We start from the raw sequence: 25,418 nt of genomic DNA, 5'->3' as shown, positions 1-25,418 counted from the left end.
AGCTTGCTAGTGTGTTTTCCAAGCTTCCAACAGTGTTTCCACGTAGTATTCACTGTCCTACACACTCCCAGTGACTGAAATTCAACAAAACAGCTCTTATATTTGTTGTAATTTCTGGTCTTTTGGCTGAAAACCCTAATTTCAGCCTTCCTTTCTCAAGTTGAACCATAGGGGAAGCTTACCCAGGGTTCTCTTATCCACTTGAAGACTTTTGTCGCGAAGGATTGCAACAGATTGAAGATTTCAACACTCCAAACGCTTTCATTGCAAAGACTTCCGTTGTCATCGACTCCACTTGCAATTGGTAAGCTTTAATGCTCAGTTACGGAAGCAAGTCACCAGAGGGAGGAATAGGTTCACTCCAAAGGGGAGTTTGTTGGATATTTCGTAGTCTAGTAAGTGTCCAATGATGTGTGAACACTCTCATTAAGAGAACGTAAGATAGGGTCTTGGTGCCTATATAGAGCATTGTTCATGATGAAAGTATTATCATAATACAACCATTGTTGTGCTGTGCGATCTTTCTCTATTGTTGGCTATCACATATCTCTCTCCCTCTCTCTCTCTCCACGTGACGTAGCTGAGGGAGACCTCTCGCCATACCATTAGTCCCATGCTTGATAATTTGGAGAATGGTATACCATCTATTGGGGGCTGATGCTCCTCATGTTTCATGTTCCTCACATTCCATGATGAGATTTCCATGGACAGTTTTGTATGACTCCAGTGAGATAGTTTTGTTTGTTTCTATTTTATTTTCCATTCTATGATGAGATATACCATGGACATTATTGTATCACTTTGGTCTCATAGGCCCATTGGGTCTTTAGTAGACGTTTAATATATCTTTGTTTCTCTCTCTCTCTCTCTCTCTCTCTCTCTCTCTCTCTCTCTCAGCACCATCTCCATGGCTTGAACCTCCATCTCCATCTCTCTTTGCACAAGATCTGCTCCTACACTCCCATCATCGACATCTTCCCCCGACCATAGCATGAGCTCTGATCTTGGGATACCAACAAAGTTATGGTGTAATGTTGCCAACTGATGGCTGGGTCATACGGGTGCATAAATCTAATGTCCAAAATGGCATCTTATGCCAGCATAAATAAGGATGAACAGTACTGAAGGACAGCTACATGACCAGATAATATGTGATATCACTCTTCAGAAAGAACTGACACACAACCCATGTTACATAGAGATATAAAAGCACAGGAATCTCTAGTTTTCAGGGCACCATTTGGTATATCCAAAATCTTTGTGACTGCTTTCAGACAAGTCCATGAGTTGATGGCAAACAACAGGCAGGTAAGCTTGCATGTGTGAGAATTCTTCAGAACAAAAGGCTTGAAAAGGAGAAAGACTAGTTGTTTTATAGTACAGAGTCTTCAACAGTGCTTGTTATGACACAAAACCCAGCTGAAGCATCACCTAAAAAATATGTGAGCAGAGATGGCTTGTGAAGTAGTACTAGAAGGATAAGAGGTCACATTTATCTCAGTTACCTGAGGTGCTGCCTCAAAAACTCTGAACTTCTTATTCAAGTGCTCATCCAGCTCCAGAATGGCTGCAACGTTGCCACATCTGTAAAATGGGCAAAGAGCAAAAGGTCAGACCACAAAATTATGTGACCAAGGCAACAAACCATTCTTGAAAAATGATAATGTCCATAACTGTTTTTCTGTCTGGAACTATGGGTGAGTACCTATAGCAATAATTGGGAGCAGACCATACAGTCACAATCTGGTTATTGAACATCCACTTGTACCCTTCCATGACCAGCTGATGTGCACGGCATATCAATTCTATTTTATTTGTGTGATTAAAATCAGTCACAATGCTTCCACCAAACAAAAAGCCAGCCCCCCTTGGACTGAGACCCCAGCCATCAATTGCCTCTGGGTCGGACCACAGAAGATCGCACATGGCACCATCATGGGGTACCTCTTGCTTCCGGTCGATTGTCCTGATCTGGTGCAATCACAGATTTGGTTTTTAAGTATCCCATATTTCAATGGTTTCTTCTTGATACACATAAACCACCTCATGCTCCTAGTGTTTCCTGCAATAAATACCCACCTGATCTAAAGTATTGATAGAAGGCGAAAGGCCACCATGGACATTGAAAATTCGGTTTTCAATCAAAGCTGAGAGACTGTCATTAAAACTGGGTATCAGCTATAGAGCATTGAAAAATATACCCAGCATGTGATAGTGGGAGGTCGTTGCACGACCACATAGTTTGTGCAACAAACCTTAGGTAATCGAAAATATCTGTGCAATATCGCCACACATTGACTGAGCCATACTTGCGAAGACATTCATCATAAAACCCATACACCTGCAAGTACATTTTAGAGCCTTTTAAGAGACAATAGCCTCACTTGCAGCATCAGTGAGAATGTTACACGTTAAAGAAGGATTTCATCTGTATTAAAAAATTGTGGTTATCCTGCCACGCAAAAACAGAAAGAATATATATGCGAAAGACAAAACTGTTAATATCCACAGTGAATAAGAAACACAAGGGCTGAAGCTATCAGCAGCAGGAACAGCCTCCTGAGACTTAACCTGCGTAATTTGTCTGCTCTCATGATTGCCTCGTATAAGTGTGATCCGGTCTGGATACCTCACCTGAATTTTCAAACAAGCATCATCAAAACATGTCTTCAAACAACTATAGTACATCCACTGTGTGGGTGCATAGAGAAAGAAGCCTTCACTAAACGCAAAAACAAGCCAAAAAAACTAGTGACAGTAACTGGGACCAGCAAGCATAAATGGGCATAAATCAATGAAAAAAAGGCACATTCAAAAGACAATACAAAATGGTTTAGAAAAAGAGAACTATGGCATGTGCATTACGCACACTGAAAGAAGAAAGAAGTGAGCTGCTCACTTTGTTTTCAAAACTTGTGATACACCCGACACAATAGAAACAACAAATAGAATCTCAGAGTCATGAGGCCTTTTGTAACTTAACATCCCTCCATGCGACTGCCTCTGCATTTGTGCTAACTTCCTGCCTTCCATCATACTAGCTGTGCCTGGCCTTGATGCCCTGCCCTACTTCTAACTTCTACTCCCAATGCTTCCCCTGTGCTTTACCTTGCCGCTCCTGCCCTTCCTCAACTCCACTTGCACTAGCTATCTTTGCCTTCCTCAACTCCACTTGCACTAGCTATCTTTGCCTTCCTATCTAAATTTGCCCCTTTTGAACAGAAAAGAAACCATTAGTGTACATCGAAAAAGAATTCGTGTGTAAAGGGAGCAAAATAGACTTGAGGAGTACACGTATCCTTGTGTTTTAAGCTTATTATGTGTGCACATTTTTGTCTAAGTGACTACATCAAAACCTACCTAAAAACTTCCTGCCCTTTTATGGCTTGGCTTTCCGCTACCACACCAATAGGGACCCTATGTGACATTGCCGTATTGAAAATCAACGCTCCACCCTCAACATTGTGACTATGCGGGTGTTGGGTTGCTCTATTTTGTAAGGCCCCCTTTATGAGGAGTAGCCGTTGTGTGTTGAGCTGCCCTTTTGACTCAACAAACTAAAAATTCATGCCCTTTTATGTTGATTTGAATCTTGCATGGCTTGGCTTTCCACTCTCACCGATAGGGACACTGTGTGACCTTGTGTTGCTCAAAATCAATGCTCCACCCTTAGCATTGTGACCGTGATGGGTTGCTCTATTTTGTAAGGCCCCCTTTACAAGGAGTGGTCATGTGTTGAGCATGCCCGGATGCCTACAATGCCCAGTTTGGACACTGGAGTTAGGCATGGGTGGCCAAATGGTTGTGAGATTGCTCATGTGACTTGGCAGGCACCATGCCAAGTAGGATTCATATAAGTGCACTGTTGTGCACTCTTGGGTAGAAAGAGATTTTCCCGAGAAACTGTGGGGCCCAAACAGGGGCCAGACAACCTTGCATGGGCCTAGAAGCTACACCTAGACCACAGTCCTTTGTTTAGTCTATTATTGTCCCATTTGGACCAATCGTAGGGTGGCAGACCACAGCCAACCTACAATACAACAAATTATGGTGGACGAGTTTGGCAACCACCTCCATGATATCGAGATCATGGAGTTTAGGTCTATCTTCACTACATGCAGCCTTGCTAGTGCATGACATTCTTAGTTTCAGAGTATAACTAGATCACCATCAAAGCTCCTCGTCGGAGTACATGAGTGGGCAGACGCCATTAGTTTGTAATCTGGTTTGCAAACACTAATTTAGAATTGTTCTCCATCTCTCTTGTATTAAGTTCTTTGTCTTGTGGAAGATTCTACTTTTTGTGTGAGAGAACAAGTCGTATTTTCTTACATGCCTCTCATTTAATTATCACCGATAGGAGACTACCATGGTGGATGTCTAATCTAATTGAGTTTGAATTAGATTTGATGTCTCACCTAGTGAGCCAAGATGGAGATGTGCACGTGGGCAAGCAAGCGAACACAATGGTTTGTAAGATAGGATATTTGTCCTTCTGCTAAATGTTATTTGGATGGAGAAGCTGTTGGATCTACTAGAAACAACATTTGGCAAAAATGATGGATAAGTGCAGGTTCACCTTACACAATAAGCCTGCCCTTTTTCCGGTGCTAGTTTGCCAAAGGTGCTACATCTGTGTTAAGAGCTCTGGGTAAATACTCCAGTTGCTTGCAGTAAACAGATAAAGCTTCAAGAACCGCCAACTTGTGATCTATCTTTGCATACAGTGCACATGATATATGCCTACAGAAGACCACCCAGCTCATAGTTTTAGATGATTGGAATCATAATTCGATTCCACAAAAGCAATTGTGCTATTCTAATCACAGTCTTCACCATGTGTATGCATATATCATTGCCACTCTGATTTTCTTGTGTAGTACAATAACCAAAAGTACCAAAGACTGATATTTACCAGAGTTGTAACAATACCCGTCTTTGCATGTGAACCGCAAATACTTTGTTCACTCAATGGCCATTTTTCCTCCCTTTATGACCTAGTCTATCTAGTCTAGCTATAACTTTGTATGTCCACATGCAACTGACCGCACACTAATGCATGACAAAAGCTACACAAGTTTACAAACTACCCTCGACTTGCGCAAGGCCAATGAACCAATGAAAGTGTCACGTGCCTCCCGCACTTGGATGCCACATGGCCATATATGCACAACAGGTGCAAGTCTTAAGTGCTAACTGACCCCTTGTGAGCCCTTGTTTAGGACAAGTCAACCAAGGATCCACTGTAGAGGGTCATGGTTAGGTGCGCATGTCCCACACATGAGGTCAATACATGTCCCACACATCTATAGCCTTTGGAATGATGTAAAGGTGTACCTGGCATTTACTAATCTTCCAACAAGATGCACAGGCACGAAGTTAGGTCAAGAGATGGACTCTACCTCGTGGACAGCCATGAAAGGCTTATCCACCTTAAGCACATGGGACAACCCTATGACAGCCTTGAAGCCCTGTAGGCCAACTTGGAACCCATCGACCAGCAACAAATGCTCACACATGTGAAAAGCACTTCATTAAATGATGTTTTACTTAGCTATAAGCAAGTAAATGATGTTTTACTTAGCTATAAGCAAGTCCCTTTGTTTTACTCACATCTGTAATTCCACCAGTCGTTGTGGAATGTTTTACTTACATGCTCATTAAATGATGTTTTACTTGGCTATAAGCAAGTCCCTTTGTTTTACTCACATCTGTAATTCCACTGGTCGCTGTGGAATGTTTGGTTGAACACAATGCTAATCAATACACTTAAATACACTAAGATTTAATGAACAACAAGCACAATACAAAATGTAATTTGTTGAATTCACAAGAGACACACAATGACCCAGAACAGCCACCCCCCCTCTCAAATAATATTTATTGATCTTGGGAGAATCAAGTACATAGTGTCATGGACATTTCTGACCAGATTTCCATACCAATGCATATGAATACAGTATTACAAACAATATGGTTGTTGGCGAAAATCTTCAACTCGCACTACCCTCTCAAGTGCCCCATGTTCCCTACCATCTATTCTATTTCTACCCACACATGGTAGAAACAATCTTCAAGAGAGCATGTAGGTACTAGGACAAGAGAACACTACACAGGTTATGTGAGCACGAAATCCTGCTCCCTCTCTTGCTACTTGCTTCCATGATTGATCATTAAAGCTTACCAATTGCAAGTAGAGTCGATGTCAGAGAAGTCTTCACGATAGAAGCATGTTGTGAATATGACCTGGAAACACTCTTGTAAGCCTGGAAAATGCTCTAGCAAGCTTGGATATTGTTACAAGCGGAAGCTCTAGGAATCTTCTTTCAATCCTAAACACCATCCGAGAACATGTTGATGCAAAACGCATGCAGAAGAGAGAAAAGAGAGAGAAAGAGACGGCAAAGTTTTCAGTATATTCATATATGTACAAAAAGGTACGACAATCTTGCAACCCTTCAATGCCTTCCATAAAACAATGTTAACCCTAATCTAGACCTAATCCTATGACTCAACCCATTGCTAGCCTGAACGAGTCAAATCGTTGAGCATAGATGCCTTTTATAGACTGGAAAACAACACAATAAACTGGCCAACTGCTGGTCGGCCAGCTAACTAGATAAATATCACATTTTTGCTCCAGCCGACTAGATTTACCCGTGTGTATACTGGCCGACAGCCCTCTATGTCCAGCAACACTCCACAACCTATGCTCCTAATCTATGGTTCTGATCTATCTTTATCTGGTTGCTCTCCTCATGATTAGCTCTGAGATCAGCCTATGCATGTCTTGCACATCCTCTGCTAAATTTGATGACGGGATTTCAATCTATATCCTTGGATGACTGTCATTATCCCATTCTATTCCCGGAGACCCCCTGTCATCCTTCCCTCTCTAGCAACCTTTTCATTGAAAACCCAGCCCGATCTCCAAATCCACTCCAACTCTGATGAAGATCTATGCATCTGTTCCATCCAGCCCCCATCTCATTCATGCCTTGTCCCTAAACACGATCTCTGGTCTTCTTTCCTGAAAAATGAGTCTAGCACTCTCACTCCACCCGTTGGAGGATCAATCTCCCCTGGAACCGTTGCCTGAAAGCCTTTCCTGGTGTGCCCCAAGTGGCACCCGACTCACAAGACTGCCATCACCTTGGGCCTTGCGGAACACCACCAACCAACCTCTTGGGAATTCTTCCATCTTGTGTTCCTTGCCTTGGGCCTCGTACTTGTGCACTTTCCTATGCCTTGGACATGTGCACCTTCATCTAGGACTGAATCAGTGTTTAGCCTTGCTGAACCTGATGCTCTGATACCAATGTTACAAGCGGAAGCTCTAGGAGTCTTCTTTCATCCCTAAACACCATCTGAGAACATGCTGATGCACAACACATGCAGAAGAGAGAGAGAGAAATGAAATGAAATGAAATGAAATGTTATATTAACGTCTTCAAAAGGCCATAATGACCTATGAGACCAAAAAAATACATCAGGGTGGATCTGATACAATGTCTGGATAAAAAACCAGAAAATGAAAAATAAAGATGATACTACTGGCATCTAGAAAATGAAACTGGAACTGGAAGGTAAACAGAAACCCTTATAGGGTGTGAATATAGTGAGGGGGGCGGGGGGGGTACGCTATGGAGGTGAGTGGAGTACAGTGAGGGGATACAATATCATGTGGGACGGGGGGGTATACTATGGAGGTGCCTCCATCTCATAATATGTGCGGCATCGGACGCCGGCGGATCTCCTCAATATCCTCTGAGGTCAGCACCCTGACTGGGTGTCCCGCATGTCTCGCAAGAATAATCCGAATCCGCCGCTGCAACTGTTGGGGTAAAGGCGTTATGCCCACCCTTATAGTGTGTACAAGCCCATAAGTTATAGTACATAGTACACTTAGTACATTAAAAGTACTAAGTGCACTATGTGTACTAGTGCAATATAAATGTGTGATAGGGGAGTCACACACTCATGCCTCATGAGTTGACTTATCCCCACAACTCTCTCTCTCTCTCTCTCTCTCTCTCTCTTGTTTCTCTGTGTATGTCTCCCACATTAACCTAACCCTAATTCTGTTTCTCTCATCAACTGGTATCAGAGCGAGTAAGATACGCAGGCGCTAGGCTAACACAGCTTGAGCGAGTAAGATACGCAGGCGCTAGGCGACGTAGCACTACACAGCGAGTGGCGCTAGGCTTGAGCGAAGGCAAACACAAGCGAATTGGCTGGCGGGCGTTGAATTATTAGCGAAGGCAGGCAAACTCGACACAGCGCTGGCCCTTCAGCGTGAGCAGTGAGCGGATACACAGGCGACACACCATTGCCCGTCAACAGCAGGCGCTTGTAAGTCTAGCCGAGAACACCTGTTGCGGTATCCGAGACTCGCAGAAAGTCTCAACTGGTGATCTTGGCGGCCCCGTCAAACACGTCACGGTCCGCCTCTCTCGTTTTCGCCCACCCGCCAAGGCACGCTTCAACGTTCATATATCGCCCTTCCTTTTCCCGCTCCTTAAATACGGCTAAGTTTGCCCACCGCAAATGTATTCAGCACTGGTGCAATGAGAAAGGTGACACGATATGCGAAATTTGCCACCAGGCTTACAGGAGTGGTTACAGTGCCCCTCAACGACAACCACAATCAGAAAGTGTCTCTGTAGACCTCGGAGCAATCACTCCTGGAGCTACCCGTAGCAACATCAGCAAGAAGCCTCCCTCCCTTTTCTGCAACAGCATCAAATTTCCTGCAACAAAAAATCAGAAATTACAAGGTATTTTTCTGATTTTTTTTGGGATTTGCAATTGAGCAAGTACAATCAACAATCGAGCAGATACAGGTGTCGAATTGCTCAATTTTGAGCAAAATTGACAAAATTGGGTGACATTGGTCACAATCAGGATCAATTTGCAGGAAATTGGTCACAATCAGGATCAATTTGCAGGAAATTGAATGTCAAAATTTGGGGCTTTTGATGTAATTGTGCAATTAAGCACTCATACATGCTGTATGATGTGAAAAATCGCACATTTGGGCAAAATTGCAGCAAATTGCAGTGCAAATCAAGGGGCTTTTGTGCCGATTTGGTTGATTTGCATGCAGGCAATCGCGTTTGATGCTGTGGATAATGTGTTGATGCCTTACAAGCACTCAATGTGCCTGTAAATCAAGGGGCTTTCATGTATTTGATGTATATGTGGCCAGGGGGAAGCATCGTGAACACTCTGGATGCCTTCATGTGCGTCAATGTACCATGTATGATCAGAAATTGATCTTAATTCAAGCGGTTTTTCAAGTTTGTATGCTTGTTGAGCGTGGCAAAGCAGCAGGCAAGACATTTATGCCTTGAATCCTCAAAAATCAGCTTGCAGTCAAGGGGCTTTTGCCCAATTTCTATTCGGGACTGTTGTATGCAGTGTACGGGACTGTAAAAGTCTGATTTTCACTCATTTGGACAGCCAGAAGAGCATTTATTGCTACTGTACCTGTTGGTACAGATTTGGCACAGCTTTGTGCATGTTTTGGCATGGCTGTACACTGTTTTGAGTGACCAAAAGGTTCAATTTCAGCTGCTGTACTTGCCGGTACAGGTTTGGTACATCATTTGTAAGCACTTGGTACTGCTGTACAGTACTTTGGAAGGGCAACAGAGCACATTTAAGGTGCTGTCCAAAATCTGCAGCAACCAGATTTTGGTCATTTCATCACATAAAGTGGGAGAAAAGTTGCATTCTTGCTTCCGCAGTGGGAGATAAACTTTGGGAGAAAAAAACTGTGAGCACTTTGTGTGCTTTTGGTGCAGTGTTTGCACATTTTGCAGGGAGTCAGGCATTTACAGGTTGCATTTTGCTATGGCAACCACAGGTGAGAGCTCTTCATTGCTTCAACCCCTAGTCGACCAAAGCTGCCGCCTATTACGCCCACGACTACGTAGGAGGGCATCCTAGCATAGACGGAGGTTGCTGATGAGAGTAGCCATCATTAGGGCAGCTTGTAACGGTGGTAGAGGCTAGTGTGCAGCAAGAGAGTCTCCATTAATGAAGAGAGAGGGCTCCAATTTATAGATTTGGGCCTCCCATGAGCTAAAATGGCAAGAGAAGGCTACAATGACAAGTGGAGAGCCACACAATAGCTGAAGTGACAAGTGTGAGGCCACTTGTCTCACTTTGATCCACTTTCTAACAAGTGTTAGGCCACTTGTCTCACTTTGGTCCACTTTCTTGCCACATGTCCCAATCTAAGAGATGAGTCCTTCCATAAACTTTATCTCTAAAAATATCCCAACTGGTAGACATTCTGTCATAGGCCACTTTGCCAACTCTTGGTATCTACTCAATTCCAAATGTAATGACGCGAACAGAATTTCCATCGGATTCGGGCCAAAAATAGCAACTCTCCTAAATTTTAGGAGTGTGGTCCCCCATTCCCAAAGCTTGTACTTTCCAAATATTTAAACATCCTGGAGTCCACCAGACCCCTTTTAGACTGGGAAATGTCCAGGCTGGTGACATCCTCCCCAGCTTCTTAAAAGTTGTCCGCAACTTTAAGCTTCAAGCCATATATTCAAGATATAATCATGTCCCATCGATTGGGCGAGACGAGACAGTCTCAAAAATCCAATATAACTGAAGAATCCATGTCCCAAAGAAATGGGCGAGACTAAATAAGTCTCCATAATACCAATATCAAAATCATGTCCCAAGATAAATGGGCGAGAAAAAAACAGTCCCATAAGTCCAAATATCATAATCATGTCCCAAGATAAATGGGCGAGACAAATCAGTCCCATAAGTCCAGATATCATAATCCATGTCCCAAGTAAATGGGCAAGACAAAATAAGTCTCCTGCCAACAAGACATCGGTCCACATGACCCTTGGCATAGACATAAGTACCGTCATGTCCACGTTACCACTTGCACTCCGTGTTGGTACTCTGACCACACACCTTGGATGAGAGGTGGGCTCAAGTAACAAGATAAAGCAATCACTCACAGGCATAGATAACCTGGTGTTCCATAAGCATTTCTGCTACACATAGTTTATAGGCATTTCGGCCACCAACAGTTTGTAGGCATTTCGGCCACCAACTCACACTACCCTCTCAAGTGCCCATGTTCCCTTCCATCTGCTCTCTATTGTTCCACCCACACATGGTAGAAACAATCTTCAAGAGAGCACGTAGGACAAGAGAACACTACACATGGTATGTTGTGCTTGTCACTACCCTTTGAAGTGCCCATGTTCCCTTCCATCTGCTCTCAATTGTTCCACCCTCACATGGTAGAAACAATCTTCAAGAGAGCACGTAGGACAAGAGAACACTACACAGGGTATGTTGTGCTTGTCACTACCCTTTGAAGTGTCCATGTTCCCTTCCATCTGCTCTCTATTGTTCCACCCTCACATGATAGAAACAATCTTCAAGAGCCATCCCAGTAAAAGGGAGCCATAAACATAATCCATAAACCTGAGGTCCCTAGAAAAGAAGTCCAGGAATCCATAGACCTGTATACCATAACTCTTACCACATACTCCGTGCTAACCACACACCTTGGAGTAGAGGTGGACTTTTATTCATAAAAGCATCATATCTATGAGATATTCAAAGATTTCTTCTCTATAAACTCGGACAGATTCGTCCATAGAAATTGCTTATGAAGTCCAATATCTATATAAATCTCGTCCAAGAAAGAAATCTCCATAGATATAATCCATCCCAATAAAGGGAGCCATGAAAAGAATTCATCCCATTAAAGGGAGCCATAAACAATGTTTCCCTGAAACCATCTCAAGACAAACAACAACACCTTTCTCCTTGCATAGCTATACAAGGGTTAGTGAACATCAAAAACACTTCATAGTAAATAGCAAAAGCACCAACTTTGCAAACTCAAAGTATACTTAGCTGTTCTTTGCCAGGTTGGTCATGAAGCCAAAAGAAATATCTCCTCACCATATCCTTAAGATATCCCGAGATATATCTCCATATAGCTTGCCTGTAAGCTTGATAATATAATCCACGATATCCATATGGAAAGAGTGCTAAACGTGTGCACATAAAGCCAACTTCACACTTCCACGATAAAATTCTGTGAATTCATAAATCCTTAGATCAACAAGCTGTCTACTGCTCATGCTCTTGCTCCATAAGCTATGAAGCGGCTGGCCATGCTTAACAGCAATGATGGTAAGTGTGGTCCCCACTTGAGATCTTTTCTCTTCCTTATTGATAGAAGGAAGCCTCCACTTCCAAGAAAGCCTATGCTCTGATACCAATGAAACTCGCCGCGGGTGCCCGGGGGACTAGGGCCTTTGACACACTTGCTAATACCATCAATGCATATTAAAACATTTAAACATGGCCACAGCCTTAACACATATCCATCAGCACTTTGCATAAAACATAAAGCTGGACAAAACATCCACAAATGCTGAAAATGGAGCTTGCACGTGTGACACCGCATAGAGGTCGGAATGGACCGACCCCCCCCCCCCTTGGAGTATTTTATTACCCAAGGAGAATAATATCATGTACAAGCTTTGAGGGCCTTACTCTCCCTACGGCAGTTGCCGGATTATCCCTATACAAATGCCATAACACAGCCCAACACAAGGCTACCAAGCCGGAACATAGGCTGTAGAAATGCCGAGCCAACAATATAATCCATATACCTCCGTGTGGGTACTGATTCTTCCCCAAAAACCACGGGTCTTCATACAATAGAAAGGGTACAGCAAGTACAACTCTCCATTCAGCCGGTACAACAGGTACAATGGTTGATACAGCCGGTACAATGCTTGGTACAGCAGGTACAATGGTTGATACAGCCGGTACAATGCTTGGTATAGTAGGTACATTGGCTGGTACAATCGGTACGGTGGCTGGTACAACAGATACAACAAGTACAAAAGCTGGTACAACCGGTACAATGGGTGGTACAGCAAGTACAAAAGCTAGTACATCCAATACAAGGATTAGTACATCAAGTACAAATGCTGGTACAACAAGTACAATGGCTAGAAATCATCATAAATGATTAAATACCCTTGCCTTCAGTATTTCTTCGCGATGCAAGCCTCCAAAACAGTCCCCAATAGCCGGTATTCTTCATGGGCAGCCTTCAAGAGAGAGAGAAAGAGAGTAGCCATCATTAGGGCAGCCTGTAACGGTGGTAGAGGCTAGTGTGCAGCAAGAGAGTCTCCATTAATGAAGAGAGAGGGCTCCAATTTATAGATTTGGACCTCCCATGAGCTAAAATGGCAAGAGAAGGCTACAATGACAAGTGGAGAGCCACACAATAGCTGAAGTGACAAGTGTGAGGCCACTTGTCTCACTTTGATCCACTTTCTAACAAGTGTCAGGCCACTTGTCTCACTTTGGTTCACTTTCTTGCAACATGTCCCAATCTTCCTTCCATAAACTTTATCTCTAAAAATATCCCAACTGGTAGACATTCTGTCATAGGCACTTTGCCAACTCTTGGTATCTGCTCAATTCCAGATGTAATGACGCGAACAGAATTTCCATTGGATTCGGGCCAAAAATAGCAACTCTCCTAAATTTTAGGAGTGTGGTCCTTTGTATTCTAGGATAATCTCCCATTCCCAAAGCTTGTACTTTCCAAATATTTAAACATCCTGGAGTCCACCATACCCCTTTTAGACTGGGAAATGTCCAGGCTGGTGACAGTCCCATTATCTATGCAGGACTACGAGGCTCCGCTTGACTTTCAGGTCATGCACTTAGCCAGAGCAGACGTATATCTAGGCAGGGAGTGGCTGTATGGCTTGGACCCTAGTCTAGCTCGGAGTTACCTACATAATACGCTACGTTTTGAGCATGGAGATAGAGTCATTACCCTGGAGGACGACCGTACTGTCCCCGCCACACCACTTATTTCCTCCATGGAGCTGTGCACAGCGGTCCGCAAAGGCCAGATAGCAGAGGTATATGCTTGTTACCCTCTTTTAAATTCTGTTTCTGTAGGTGAAACTATAGATGATGTTTGCGTAGACAAACAAGGAAAACAAAATAGCTTTGGACGAGACCCACTGTTTGAAAACCCTGTTTGGCATGCATGCGATTCAAACAAGAAAAAATCCCAGGCGAAAGAGACATTAAAGAAAAAGTACATAGATACTTAAATGAATTTATTAGAGGAATTTCATGATGTTTTTCCTGATGATTTGCTAGATGGCTTACCATCATCTAGAGAAGTAGACCATGGCATCGAAGTTATGCCAGGATCAAAACCTATAAGCAAACCTGCTTATAGATTAAGCCACTTCGAGGCACAGGAGGTGGAAAAACAATTGACGGAATATTTGAACAAAGGCTTTATTCGACCTAGTTCAAGTCCGTGGGCATCGCCTATTCTTTTGGTAAAGAAGAAAGACGGATCTATGCGGATGTGCATAGACTATAGGGCTCTTAATCAGATAACGGTTAAGAACAAGTATCCGATGCCACGCATGGATGAGTTGTTTGATCAACTCTATGGATCGAGATACTTAACAAAAGTAGACCTGAGATCAGGGTATCATCAGGTTAGAATTAAAGCAGAAGATGTTGCGAAGACAGCATTTAGGACCCGTTTCGGGCATTTTGAGTTTTTGGTTATGCCATTTGTGCTAACCAATGCTCCAGTGACGTTTATGGCGCTGATGGACAACATTTTACGTCTATATCTGAAAAAATTCGTAGTAGTTTTCCTAGATGATATTCTTGTGTACAGTAAGACATAGAAAGAACACATAGAGCATTTACGTCTAGTGTTCGAGTTGTTGCGAGAGCACAAACTATTTGCAAAGAAGAGCAAATGTGAATTTTTGAAACAAAAATTCACTACCTTGACCATATTATATCCGCCGATGGTACGCGGATGGAGCCAGAAAAAGTAGAGGCTATTCTTAAATGGCCAGCGCCGAAGAATCTCAAGGAACTGCAGATTTTTCGTGGCATTTCGGGGTTCTACCAACAGTATGTGAAGGACTACGCGAAGATCGCAGTCCCGTTGACTGTCCAGTTAAGGTCAAAAACTAAAAACATTAGTTGGGGGGAATCCCAATAGAAGCTGCACCTGTTTTAACTATTGTCAATCCAAATGAGCCATTTGTCTTGGAAACAGACGCTAGTGATGAGGCCACTGGGGCCGTACTTATGCAAAGGGGACGTCCAATTGCATTTGAGAGTAAAAAGTTAGATCGTGCGCAGCGTAACTACTCGGCTTACGAGCAAGAGTTACTAGCGATAGTTCATGCACTGAAAAAGTGGAGACACTATTTATATGGTGCTCCTTTTGAGGTCCGGACGCACCATGAAAGTCTAAAATGGCTTTCAAGTCAAAATGAACTGAAGGGTAGAAAAGCTCGGTGGGCGGAGATTCTACAGGAGTTTGACCTTCAAATACGTTACCAGAAAGGTAAGTATAACGTGGTGGCAGATGCACTTAGTCGCATGCCACAAATTAATGAACTTAGTTTCACAGTCTTAAAGAATGATTTCTTGCAGTCACTACGTGGTTTATGTAAGCACGATCCATCTTTTAGAGAGGTCTAGCGCGCTGTACGCGTACGCACTTCTTCACATACGCGACCACCTCCCTCGTTGGCACGGATTGCTAGTCCGGAGAGACTAGCCGAAGGTGCAACGGGAAGGGAAGCGAGAGTTAGTCCGGAGAGACTAGCAGTGTCTTCTGGGTATAGTTTGGAGCCGGAGAGCTCTGACGTAGGCCCTTCATCACCTTTGACTGCCACGGCTTCAAAGGGGGGTGATAAACTTCCTCGGAGGGAGAAATATGCTAATTGCTCCATTGACGACGCGTACTTACTCTACAAGGGTAGAGTATGTGTACCAACTATTGGTAACTTTCGGGCCCAAATTCTTAAAGAAAGTCATGATAGTCCAAGTGCGGGTCATCCCGGGATTCAGAAGACCTATGCACTAGTAAAAAGACAATTTTATTTGCTTAGTTTGTTTAAGGACGTCCAAACTTATGTGCTGAAATGCAATAGGTGCCAGGTCAATAAACACGAACGTCTTAAGGTTGGAGGACTACTCCATCCGTTGGAGATTCCTCAAGGGAAATGGGAAAGCATTTCCATGGATTTCATTACCGGTTGTCACATGCACTCTGCACTCAGTGCATGGTGACAAGATGGCTCATCATCAGCAGTGCAAAATTTTTACAGTTTTAGAACCCAATAGAATGATAATTGTCGTACGTCGTGACCCCATTGTACATCCTCAGTCCAGGATAAGTCAGGCACGTGCTACGTAGGTCATTCCTCAGCCTTAGCGGGTCAGTCAGTCAGTCAAGTCCCTTAACCCACTTGGAGAGAATCATTCATGCATGTAGAGTCAGTAGAAGTCTTAAGGTTTGCATCAGAAAGCACTCTGCATCCTGCATAATATGCATTCATATGCATGCATCATTTAGAATATCCCAGAAGCCTTAGGGAATTTACTAGGATTTATCTGGTATTTTTTCCATATTTTATAGTATTTATTTAGCATTATTTGCATTATTTGTCATTTATAAATATAAACTTTATTAAATGACCAGCCAACTTGACCAACCTCCAGTTAGTATAAATAGGCTTGCATAGGGCTTAGTTTCTCATTCAGTCTTCAGTGTGCTAAGAGCTTTCCTCCCCAGCCCTAGGAGTTCCCTTGCCTTCAGCACTAGACTAGTCTCATCCAACCCTTGGAGTGTTTGAGGTTGCTTCAGCCAGCCTTGTTTCTCCAACACCTACAGTTCAGCAGTCCCTACAGCCCTAGGCGCCTGCCATCAGCATCAGTTCAGTCCCTGTATTCAGCAACTATTCAGCCCAATTCAACGCAGCAGTCCCACAGATTCAGCAGTTCAGGTTCAGTCCATCTGTACAGCCCATAGGCGCCTGCAGCCAGCCTGCGTTTTCTGTCCAGCAGCAGCAGTACACTTGTGCGTTTCTGTCCAGCAGCAGATCAGCCTGCGTTTCTGTCCAGCAGCATCATTACTACCTGCGTTTCAGTCCAGCAGCATCCCTACAGGTCCGTGTTTCTGTCTACAGCAGTTCTCAGCCCTGAATCATCAGTTTACATCAGCATCCAGCCTTCTGTGCATCATCCATACATGCAGCAGTCATCTGGTGAAGGTAACCAAGCATTCATAAGCATTTACAGCATTCTAACATAGCTTAGAACAGTCCACCATCTCCTTTTCTCAGCCTCAGGTGTGCAGCCCTTCCTCATGCCCTTGGCAAGAGTGCATAGACTCGAGATCAGGTCATCGAGGTGTTTCTACAACCGTGTACAGTTCAGCCAATCTCCGATCCTCCGAGATCTTGCGTTAGGCAAGAAATAAAGCAAATACTATCTCGTTATCGGGATAGGGGGCCCTTCAGTGGGTAATTCGGGACCCAATGTGGTGTACAGTTCTAAATGCTCATATCTCTCTCTTATATCTCTTTAAAGTTTGAAGTATTAAAGTGGATTGCTAAACTCACGAAACTCAAGATACAGAAGACGGTGTGAGCATTTGTGTGACAGGATCTTCCAATACAAAGACTTCCGCTGCATATCGCATTGGTATCAGATTCAAATTGTCCACACACACCGTATCCTAGCGTGGGGGCATCCTTGGATGGTTAGATTGCGTTCCGGCACGACCACCGACTTTAGCATCATGTCTTCAGGAGAAAGTACTCATCAGCCGGAAGACGTCTCCCCCGAAGGAGACCTTGTTCTTCCGCCTACAGCAGACACCATAGCTCTTCTTAGAGCTTAGAACCAGCTCCTCATGGAGCGTCTCCAACTCTTGGAGGCAGCAGCAGCACGTCCTTCTACACCTCCAGCAACACCCGACTACATCTCCCTCTTCTTTTAAATGGAACAACAAAGAAGAGAGGACGAGGCCCGAAGGTAAAGAGAAAAAGCAGAAAGACGGGACTGTGAGGAAGCCCAACGCAGGATCGACGAAGACCGGCGTTAGGCTGAACTCGCTGCTCGGGAACACCAACGTGAGCTTGATCGAGAACGTATGTTACTCGAACACCAACGGGAAAAGGAGGCTATACACTTGAGGTATCAACAGCTCTCCTCAGTCTCCCCAGTCATAGGTGTCACCAGCCAGCAGCCCGCAGCAGCATCAACCACCATCATTCGTAGTCAAACAAACTTCAGTAAGTATGATGGTAAGTGTGATCATTCATCAGTTAATCAATTTATTCATCAGTTTAATGCTCATTTTCCATTAGCTAGGATCACAGACCCACAAGACAAAGTCCACTTAGCGGCTCCCCATCTCACTAGTGAGGTAGTCACTTGGTGGCAGCATTGGTCTAGTATTCATACAGACCAGGCCACAGGTGTCACAGCCTTTGACTGGGACATCTTTGTCCATGACCTGAAGACCAGATTTCTCCCGCCCCAGTACATGACCGGTCTGAAAGACGAGTTCTATGGACTCAAACAGAAGGGATCCCCAGTGCTTCAGTTTTCCGGTAAGGTTATTACTTTAGCACAGCAGTTAGGGTTATCTCAGCAGGCCAAGATGGAGCTGACTCTCGCTCAGAATGAAGAAATGAAGCTTAACGGGGGCAAGCCCAAGCAGTCATCTCAGTCCAATACCAAACCCCAGCAGCAGCAATCAACTGCACAGACAGGGAAAGGTAACGCGTCTTCTAAAGATGCTAAAAGGACAGCAGTAATAGCTCCAGTTCAGGGGTAAGAAGGATAAAGAACCTAAGAAAACCCCTGATGAAAAGGCTAAAGCAGGGATTACTGGAGGTTATCTTCCTCCAGTGGAGCAAAGGAAGTACCAGTCAGAAAATAGATGTTTTTTCTGTCATATTATAGGGCATGGTAAGAAGGATTGCCACAAATGGCAAGCGGCACAAGCCGCCAAAGCTCCTTCTGCCACAGTTGCCACAGCCTCCCCAGCTCCTCCAGCCCCGCCTCCTACCTCAAATGCAGTTCAACTTTTACCTTCCATGCATCCTATGCCATCCGTGGTATTTGATGCTAAGCAGGAGGCTGAGAGCGATCCTGCTCAGCAGAGCCTCATCTGAGCTTATGGCTCTGCCCAGGGCCGACAGTTTGTAGTCCTTTTCAATATGGGTAGTTCTGAAGATGCCATCTCTTCCCAGTTGGCTAATAAATTGAACTGCACATTAGTTCCATATCATCTGGATGTGGACGGGTTTACACCTAGTCTTCGCACCCACATTTCCCAGAAGGCACAGCAATTTGCCTTTGAAGTTCAGAAGGCCTCATTTCAACGAGATTTCATCGTCTCACCTCTGTTAGGGTGTGACATGATCTTAGGAATTCAGTGGTTCCGTCAGTATGAGCCTATTCCCAATTGGGGGCATGACACTTTTACTACTGAGCCTGTCATGATTTGTGGGGATAGAAGCATTCTTGGCATCCCATTGATTTCACATCTCCAGGCTAGACGAGCTATCCGCAAGGGAGCAGAAGGAGCACTCCTTTATGTTCGTGCTCAAACAGCCCCTCCCTCATTAGTAGCATTCATTACATCTTCAGTCCCTCAGTTAGCAGACCTCCTATCCAGACACCAGGACATTATGCTTAGGGACGATCTCCCGCCCAGTCTCCCACCCTCTCGCCTTGAGGACCATCACATTGATTTGGTCCCTGGATCAGATCCTCCTAGCAGGTTTCCCTATCGTCTTTCCAAGACTTTAGAGGACGAGTTAGAAAAGCAGTTATCTGAGCTTCTCCGAGCCGGATTCATTCGGCTTTCTTCCTCCCCATTTGCTGCACCTATCCTATTTGTCCAAAAGAAGGACAAGTCTGCACGCCTTTGTGTAGACTACAGGGCATTAAACAAACTCACTATCAAGAATAAGTTTCCTATGCCCAGGAGCGTTTAGACGGTGCTAAGTTTTTCACTAAGATCGACCTCAAGAGTGGTTACCATCAGGTCCACATTTTTGAAGCTGACATTCCAAAAACAGCTTTTCGGACAGAGCGTGGTCACTACGAGTTCGTAGTCATGCCTTTTGGGCTTACAAATGCACCCGCAACGTTTAATAAGATGATGTCTAGGATTTTCGCAGTCCATGTTGGGAAGTGTGTTTTCATATTCCTTGACGACATACTAGTCTTCTCAGCCACTGCGGAGCACCATGAGAAAGATGTGGAGAAAGTCTTGCAACTTTTGCGAGATAATCAGCTCTACATAAACGCCAAAAAGTCTGTCTTTGGTGTTAAGGAAGTTCAGTATCTGGGCTACATCATCGATTCCGATGGGATTAGACTGGACCCATCAAAGGTTCAGGAGATCTTAGATTAGGACATTCCTAAGACCGCCCAAGAAATCCGTTCATTCGTAGGTCTTTGTCAGGCCTATAGTACCCATGTCCATCAGTTTTCCAACCTTGCCGCACCTCTGACCGACTTGCTCAAGGGGGTGAAGACTCGCAAGCAGAAAGTCTCAGTTATAGGTAAGGCACTTGATGCATTCCATGCACTCCAGAAAGCTGCCTCAGAAGCGCCTGTATTAAAGTTAGCATCATGGGACGAACCTTTCGAGGTCATCACCGATGCCAACAATGTAGCCATAGGTGCAGTCCTCGAGCAGGACAATAGACCCGTGGCATATTATAGCAGAAAGTTGGATGTCGTCGAAAAGAATTATTCAGTATATGACAAAGAGCTTTTGGGTGTGATCACAGCGCACAAACATTGGAAGCCTTTTCTTTATGGACAGGCTTTCACAGTGAAAACAGACCACCAAGCACTTAAGTGGCTTCAGACTATGCCAAGTGCCCAGTGGAGTGATCGACAGGCCAGGTGGAGTCAAATCTTCCAACAGTTTGGAGGTAAGATTGAATACATCCCTGGTAAGCATAACCGAGTAGCAGATGCTCTCAGTCGAAAGTCCAGCATCCAGGCAGTCCAAGGGGCTACCATTCTCGAAATCACGGGGAAGGACTTGGATAGTATGAAAGACCAATATGTCGACTCCCCTGAGTTTGGTACTCAGTATAGTTTGGCCCTCACTTCCGAGCCTGGCCACTATTCAGTACAAAACGGTTGGTTGTTCGACAAGAACCGTCTCTGTGTTACTCGAGAAAAGCGTTCCGCTCTTCTCCACGATGCCCATGACTCCTTAGTTGGAGGACATAGGGGTATCAACAGTACCCTTGACAAATTAGAACGGTCCTTTTATTGGCCAAAGATGAGGCGTGATGTCTATGCACATGTACAAGCCTGTAAGATTTGTCAAAAAGTCAAGGTTCCCCATACAAAGAAGGCAGGTTTACTTCAACCTTTGCCTATCCCCGACGGACCTTTCATCGACATATCTATGGACTTCGTAGGGCCTCTACCAGCATCCACAAGATCCCGTAACACTCAGTGTTTTACAATTATGGATCTCCTTAGTAAATTCTGCATGCTCATCCCATGCAAGCATACGGCCACAGCCGAGGACGTAGCCCGTCTGTTTCTCAAGCATTGGTATCCAATTTGTGGTTTGCCTAGCACCATAACATCGAATAGAGATTCCAAGTTTACCTCGCATTTCTGGAGGGCATTATTCGAAAACTTCGAAACTAAGTTGCAGTTGTCTAGTACATTCCATCCCCAGACAGATGGCCAGACAGAAATTTATAACCAGTTGGCCTTTGATGTCCTCAAGTCATACTGTCCTGACCAGCAGTCCAAATGGGAACACTATCTTCCATTGGTCCAAGCTATCTTGAACGACACTCATTCATCCAGTGTCGGACGGACTCCATATGAAGCAGCCTTTGGTCGCCGTTTTTCTTCTCTTTTGACGAGAATGGTGTCTCCATCTTTAGAGGCTAATAAAACCACGGAAGCATTTTCCAAGATCATTGAGTCAGTCAAGGACCGCTTGACCAAAGCTCAGGAAGCATATAGCAGACAGGCAAATAAGTCTAGACCACAGTTGCATAGAAACGCGTTTCGTACAAGTTCGAAACGTACGAAACGTTTCGTCCTATACGAAACGCGTTTTTTTCATCATGCATATTTTAAAAACCTAAAAAACGAATCGTTTCGTACGTACGGCGCACTTTCGTTCACGTTTCCCACTGGCAGCCGCTTGTGACTTTTCGCCGATTTGTGTGCCAGCTTGCCATCGCTCATGAGTCGTGTCAGCCCGCCTGCTCCTTGGTGTCCTTGGGCCTTGTGGAGATCTTCCAAAGGGGTAATGTCATGTTTAGCTTTATGTTGGTTTTCTCTGCACAACTCACAAAGTAGCACACTTTTTTCTCTTCCATCAATATTTATGACATATCTTCCACGGTCCACCCTTGCTCTATTGAGGCCTAACTTCTAGGGCTATCTACCTTCTCTTCCCCTTGCTCTATTATTGGCCAAGATGACAGTTAAAATCATGAATCATATAATGAGATTAGTTTATGTTCTGTGTCGCACTTGCAGGGCCAACAATCTGCATTTATCCCCGCCTTGTAGGATGCCTCGAACAGGTGATTCTCTTTGGAGCAATGTCACCTTCGAGTCTAGATATGGTGGCTCGGGCTCAGGAAAGTGGAAATGCAACTTTTGTGCTGATAAGCACCATGGCAGTGTCACCAAGCTGAAGGCACATTTGTCACAAACAAAGGGTTTTGGCATCGGGCCATGTAAGCATGTGCCACAAGAAATCTATGATAGCCTCAAGGCTTGGAAGGCCATGCAACTAGGTATCCCCCTTGAGGATAGCCCCAGTCTGAGCAGCCTGAAGCACGTCAAAGTGTCTCCAAGAGGACTCGCAGTATCAGAGAGGACGATACCAGTGGTGAGGTTGCAGGTGGTGTTGCAAGTGGTTCTAGCTCGGCACCTCGAGCCAAAAGAACTAGTCTTCTAGTGTTCAAGAAAGGACATCTGCAGGCAGGGATGCAAAAGGCTGCCATGAAAGAGGCAACGAGGGAGTTGATGAAGTTGTTTATTCAATGTGAATTATCCTTCCACATTGTCAGGACTCCTCGATGGAAGAAGGCAATGAGAGCTCTCTCCCGCATTGGGTGTGAGTGGGATGGCCCCTCCTACGAGACATTGCGCACTACTGAGCTTCGCAAGGAGCAACTGGCTGTGGAGATGGAGATGGAGATGGAGCCTCTGAAGGCCACTTGGGCAAAGTATGGTTGTACTTTGCTTTGTGATGGATGGACAGATGTGCGGAAGAGAAATGTGTACAACATTCTTGTGTCCTCCTGCAAAGGCACAATGTTCATTCGTGCCATAGATGCATCGGTGCCAGGGATAGTGGTTACAGGGGAGTTCATTATGTCCCACATGCGCCAGGCAATCAATGAAATTGGGCCTGATAACATTGTGCAAGTGATCACGCACAATGGGTCCAATTGTGTATCCATGGGCAGGATGTTAGAGGAGGAGTTCCCCAAGATTGTGTGGACACCTTGTGCAGCACACAGCCTTGACTTGATGATTGAGGATGTGGCGAAGCTTGATTGGGTGAGCCATGTATTTTCAGCTGCATCTACCATGGTGAACTTTGTCACGAAGAGGCCAAAGGTTTTGAGCATAAATAGAGCCAATAGTGATCTTGAGCTTCTAAAGCCCTCCAAAACTCGGTTTGCATATATGTTTATTGTGGTGGAGAGACTAGTGAGAGTGCGACATGGCTTATTACGCACTATTGTGTGTCGTGAATGGACAGCATGGGAGGACAAGGATGAGCCCAAGTCTATAGCATTCTCTCGTATGGTCATGAGAGATACTTGGTGGCAGGATGCAGAGGGACTTGTGAAGGCACTTCAGCCCATGTATAGTGTCCTTCGGCTCACAGACATGGAGGGGAGTACCATTGGGCTGCTTTATGAGTTCACGGACAGAATTGGTGAAGCTCTCAATGATTTCACTACCTTGTCGCGTGACAGGTGCTCACCCTTGGGCTTTAACTTTAGTCTTTGAGTCTTTCTCTTGAGTCTTCCTATAAGTTATTTTATAAATCTTGATCTCTTATGTATGTCACATGTAGAGTTCAAGATATTAAGGAGATCTAGAAATCGGCATTCGGATTGGTTTCATAGGCCAATCCATGCTGTTGCTCACATTTTGCATCCCCTTTGGAGGAATGAGGAGCAATACCTCAATGAGGAGCTAGAGTCAGGATGGATCGAGTATATTACCAAGTTGGTGGGAGTGGGAGGTGATATACAGCTTATGAGAAAGCCGAGGATGAGCTTCTCATTTACCGCAACGGTAGCCATATGTTTGGGCGAGCTACTGCATTGCTCAGGGAGACGCAATTGGAGCCAGTGTCTTGGTGGGAGAAATACGGTATTGGGACACCCAACTTGGTAAGGTTCTTGATTCTTGAATCTTGTATCTTTGTCTCCTATTCTTTCAAAATCTACATTCAAATGCTACTCTCTTTTTTACTCTAACTTAACATTCTTATTTGTACAATGTAGAGACGGATTGCATTGAGAGTTCTCTCCCAGGATTGCAGTTCAGGGCCTTGTGAGAGGAACTGGAGTACATGGGCTCTTTTTCACACGAAAAAGAGAAAGACACTCCACAGCACAATTGGAGAGGCTTGTCTTTTGTCATTGCAATCTCCGATTGCTAGAACAAAAGGGTCATCCCATTGAGCCTCGCCAAGTGAATCCAGATAAGATTGATATCATGAAGTGCAAGGAGATTCCCGACATTCCTCAAGAGAAGAGACATCTATTCTATGCTCTATGAGGAGATCATGGCTCCGGCTCGCACTACACGATCGCTAGTACTGGTGGTGCACCTGCACCTCTAGAGGATGAGGCATTTGAGGACTCGGCTACCGGCAGTGACCTTGAGAGTGAGGCTGCAGAGGAACGTATGAAACCCGTTTCATACCTGCCGTTTCAGAAACGCCTGGCAACACTGGTCTAGACGAGATGTCCACTTCAAAGAAGGGGATTCGGTCTATTTGCGTATTATGAAACAAAGATTGAAACAAGTGGACAAACATTGTCCCTAGCTTTCATTCCGTAGTTTTGGCCCTTTTCCAATAGTTAAGAAGTTAAGTGATGTCTCCATGAAGTTAAAGTTGCCTGCCAGTTAGACAATGCATGATGTTTTCCAGGTTTTTTGGCTAAAACCATATGTTGGTCCAAAAGTGTTCGATGTTTCAAATGAACAGCAACCAGACGTGGTAGACGAGGCAGAAGTGATTGAGCCTGAGCAGATCCTTCTTCATCGACGGAAGCATGGTTCTGGTCGACAGATTCGTCAGTTCTATACGAAATTCCGAGATCGAGGCACCCACGAAGCCGTATGGCTCGACGAGGAGTTCTTCCAGGAGTACTCCCAGTAATTGGCGGACTACTTGGAAGCCATGAACCTACCGCCAAGCTAATCAGGAGGGAATGTCACATGCACTCTGCACTCAGTGCATGGTGACAAGATGGCTCATCATCAGCAGTGCA

At 44.5% G+C, this 25,418-nt stretch overlaps 1 protein-coding gene across 2 annotated transcripts in view; it reads right to left on the bottom strand.

Annotated features, from left to right (window-relative positions):
- The window catches only part of LOC147604727 (serine/threonine-protein phosphatase PP-X isozyme 2-like), a 65,497-nt gene that overhangs the window by 10,532 nt on the left and 29,547 nt on the right, over nucleotides 1–25,418 (bottom strand). Inside the window, exons 3-7 of one of the 2 annotated variants that reach the window (XM_086794637.1) lie at nucleotides 2,572–2,634; nucleotides 2,256–2,341; nucleotides 2,080–2,155; nucleotides 1,706–1,971; nucleotides 1,506–1,584 (exon numbers count right to left, since the gene is read on the bottom strand). In XM_086794637.1, the coding sequence (XP_086650763.1) occupies nucleotides 1,506–1,584; nucleotides 1,706–1,971; nucleotides 2,080–2,155; nucleotides 2,256–2,341; nucleotides 2,572–2,634 (570 nt within the window). The remainder of the gene's footprint in view (nucleotides 1–1,505; nucleotides 1,585–1,705; nucleotides 1,972–2,079; nucleotides 2,156–2,255; nucleotides 2,342–2,571; nucleotides 2,635–25,418) is intronic. The other variant, XM_086794638.1, reaches the window with a different exon arrangement.

The sequence above is a fragment of the Cibotium barometz genome, chromosome 61 (assembly GCF_041138505.1).
Source record: "Cibotium barometz isolate CiBa-2024 chromosome 61, ASM4113850v1, whole genome shotgun sequence".
NCBI classification, from domain to species: Eukaryota; Viridiplantae; Streptophyta; class Polypodiopsida; order Cyatheales; family Cibotiaceae; genus Cibotium; species Cibotium barometz.
The sequence above is the reverse complement of the archived record's forward strand: the minus strand, read 5'-3'. Positions and strand labels throughout refer to the sequence as shown.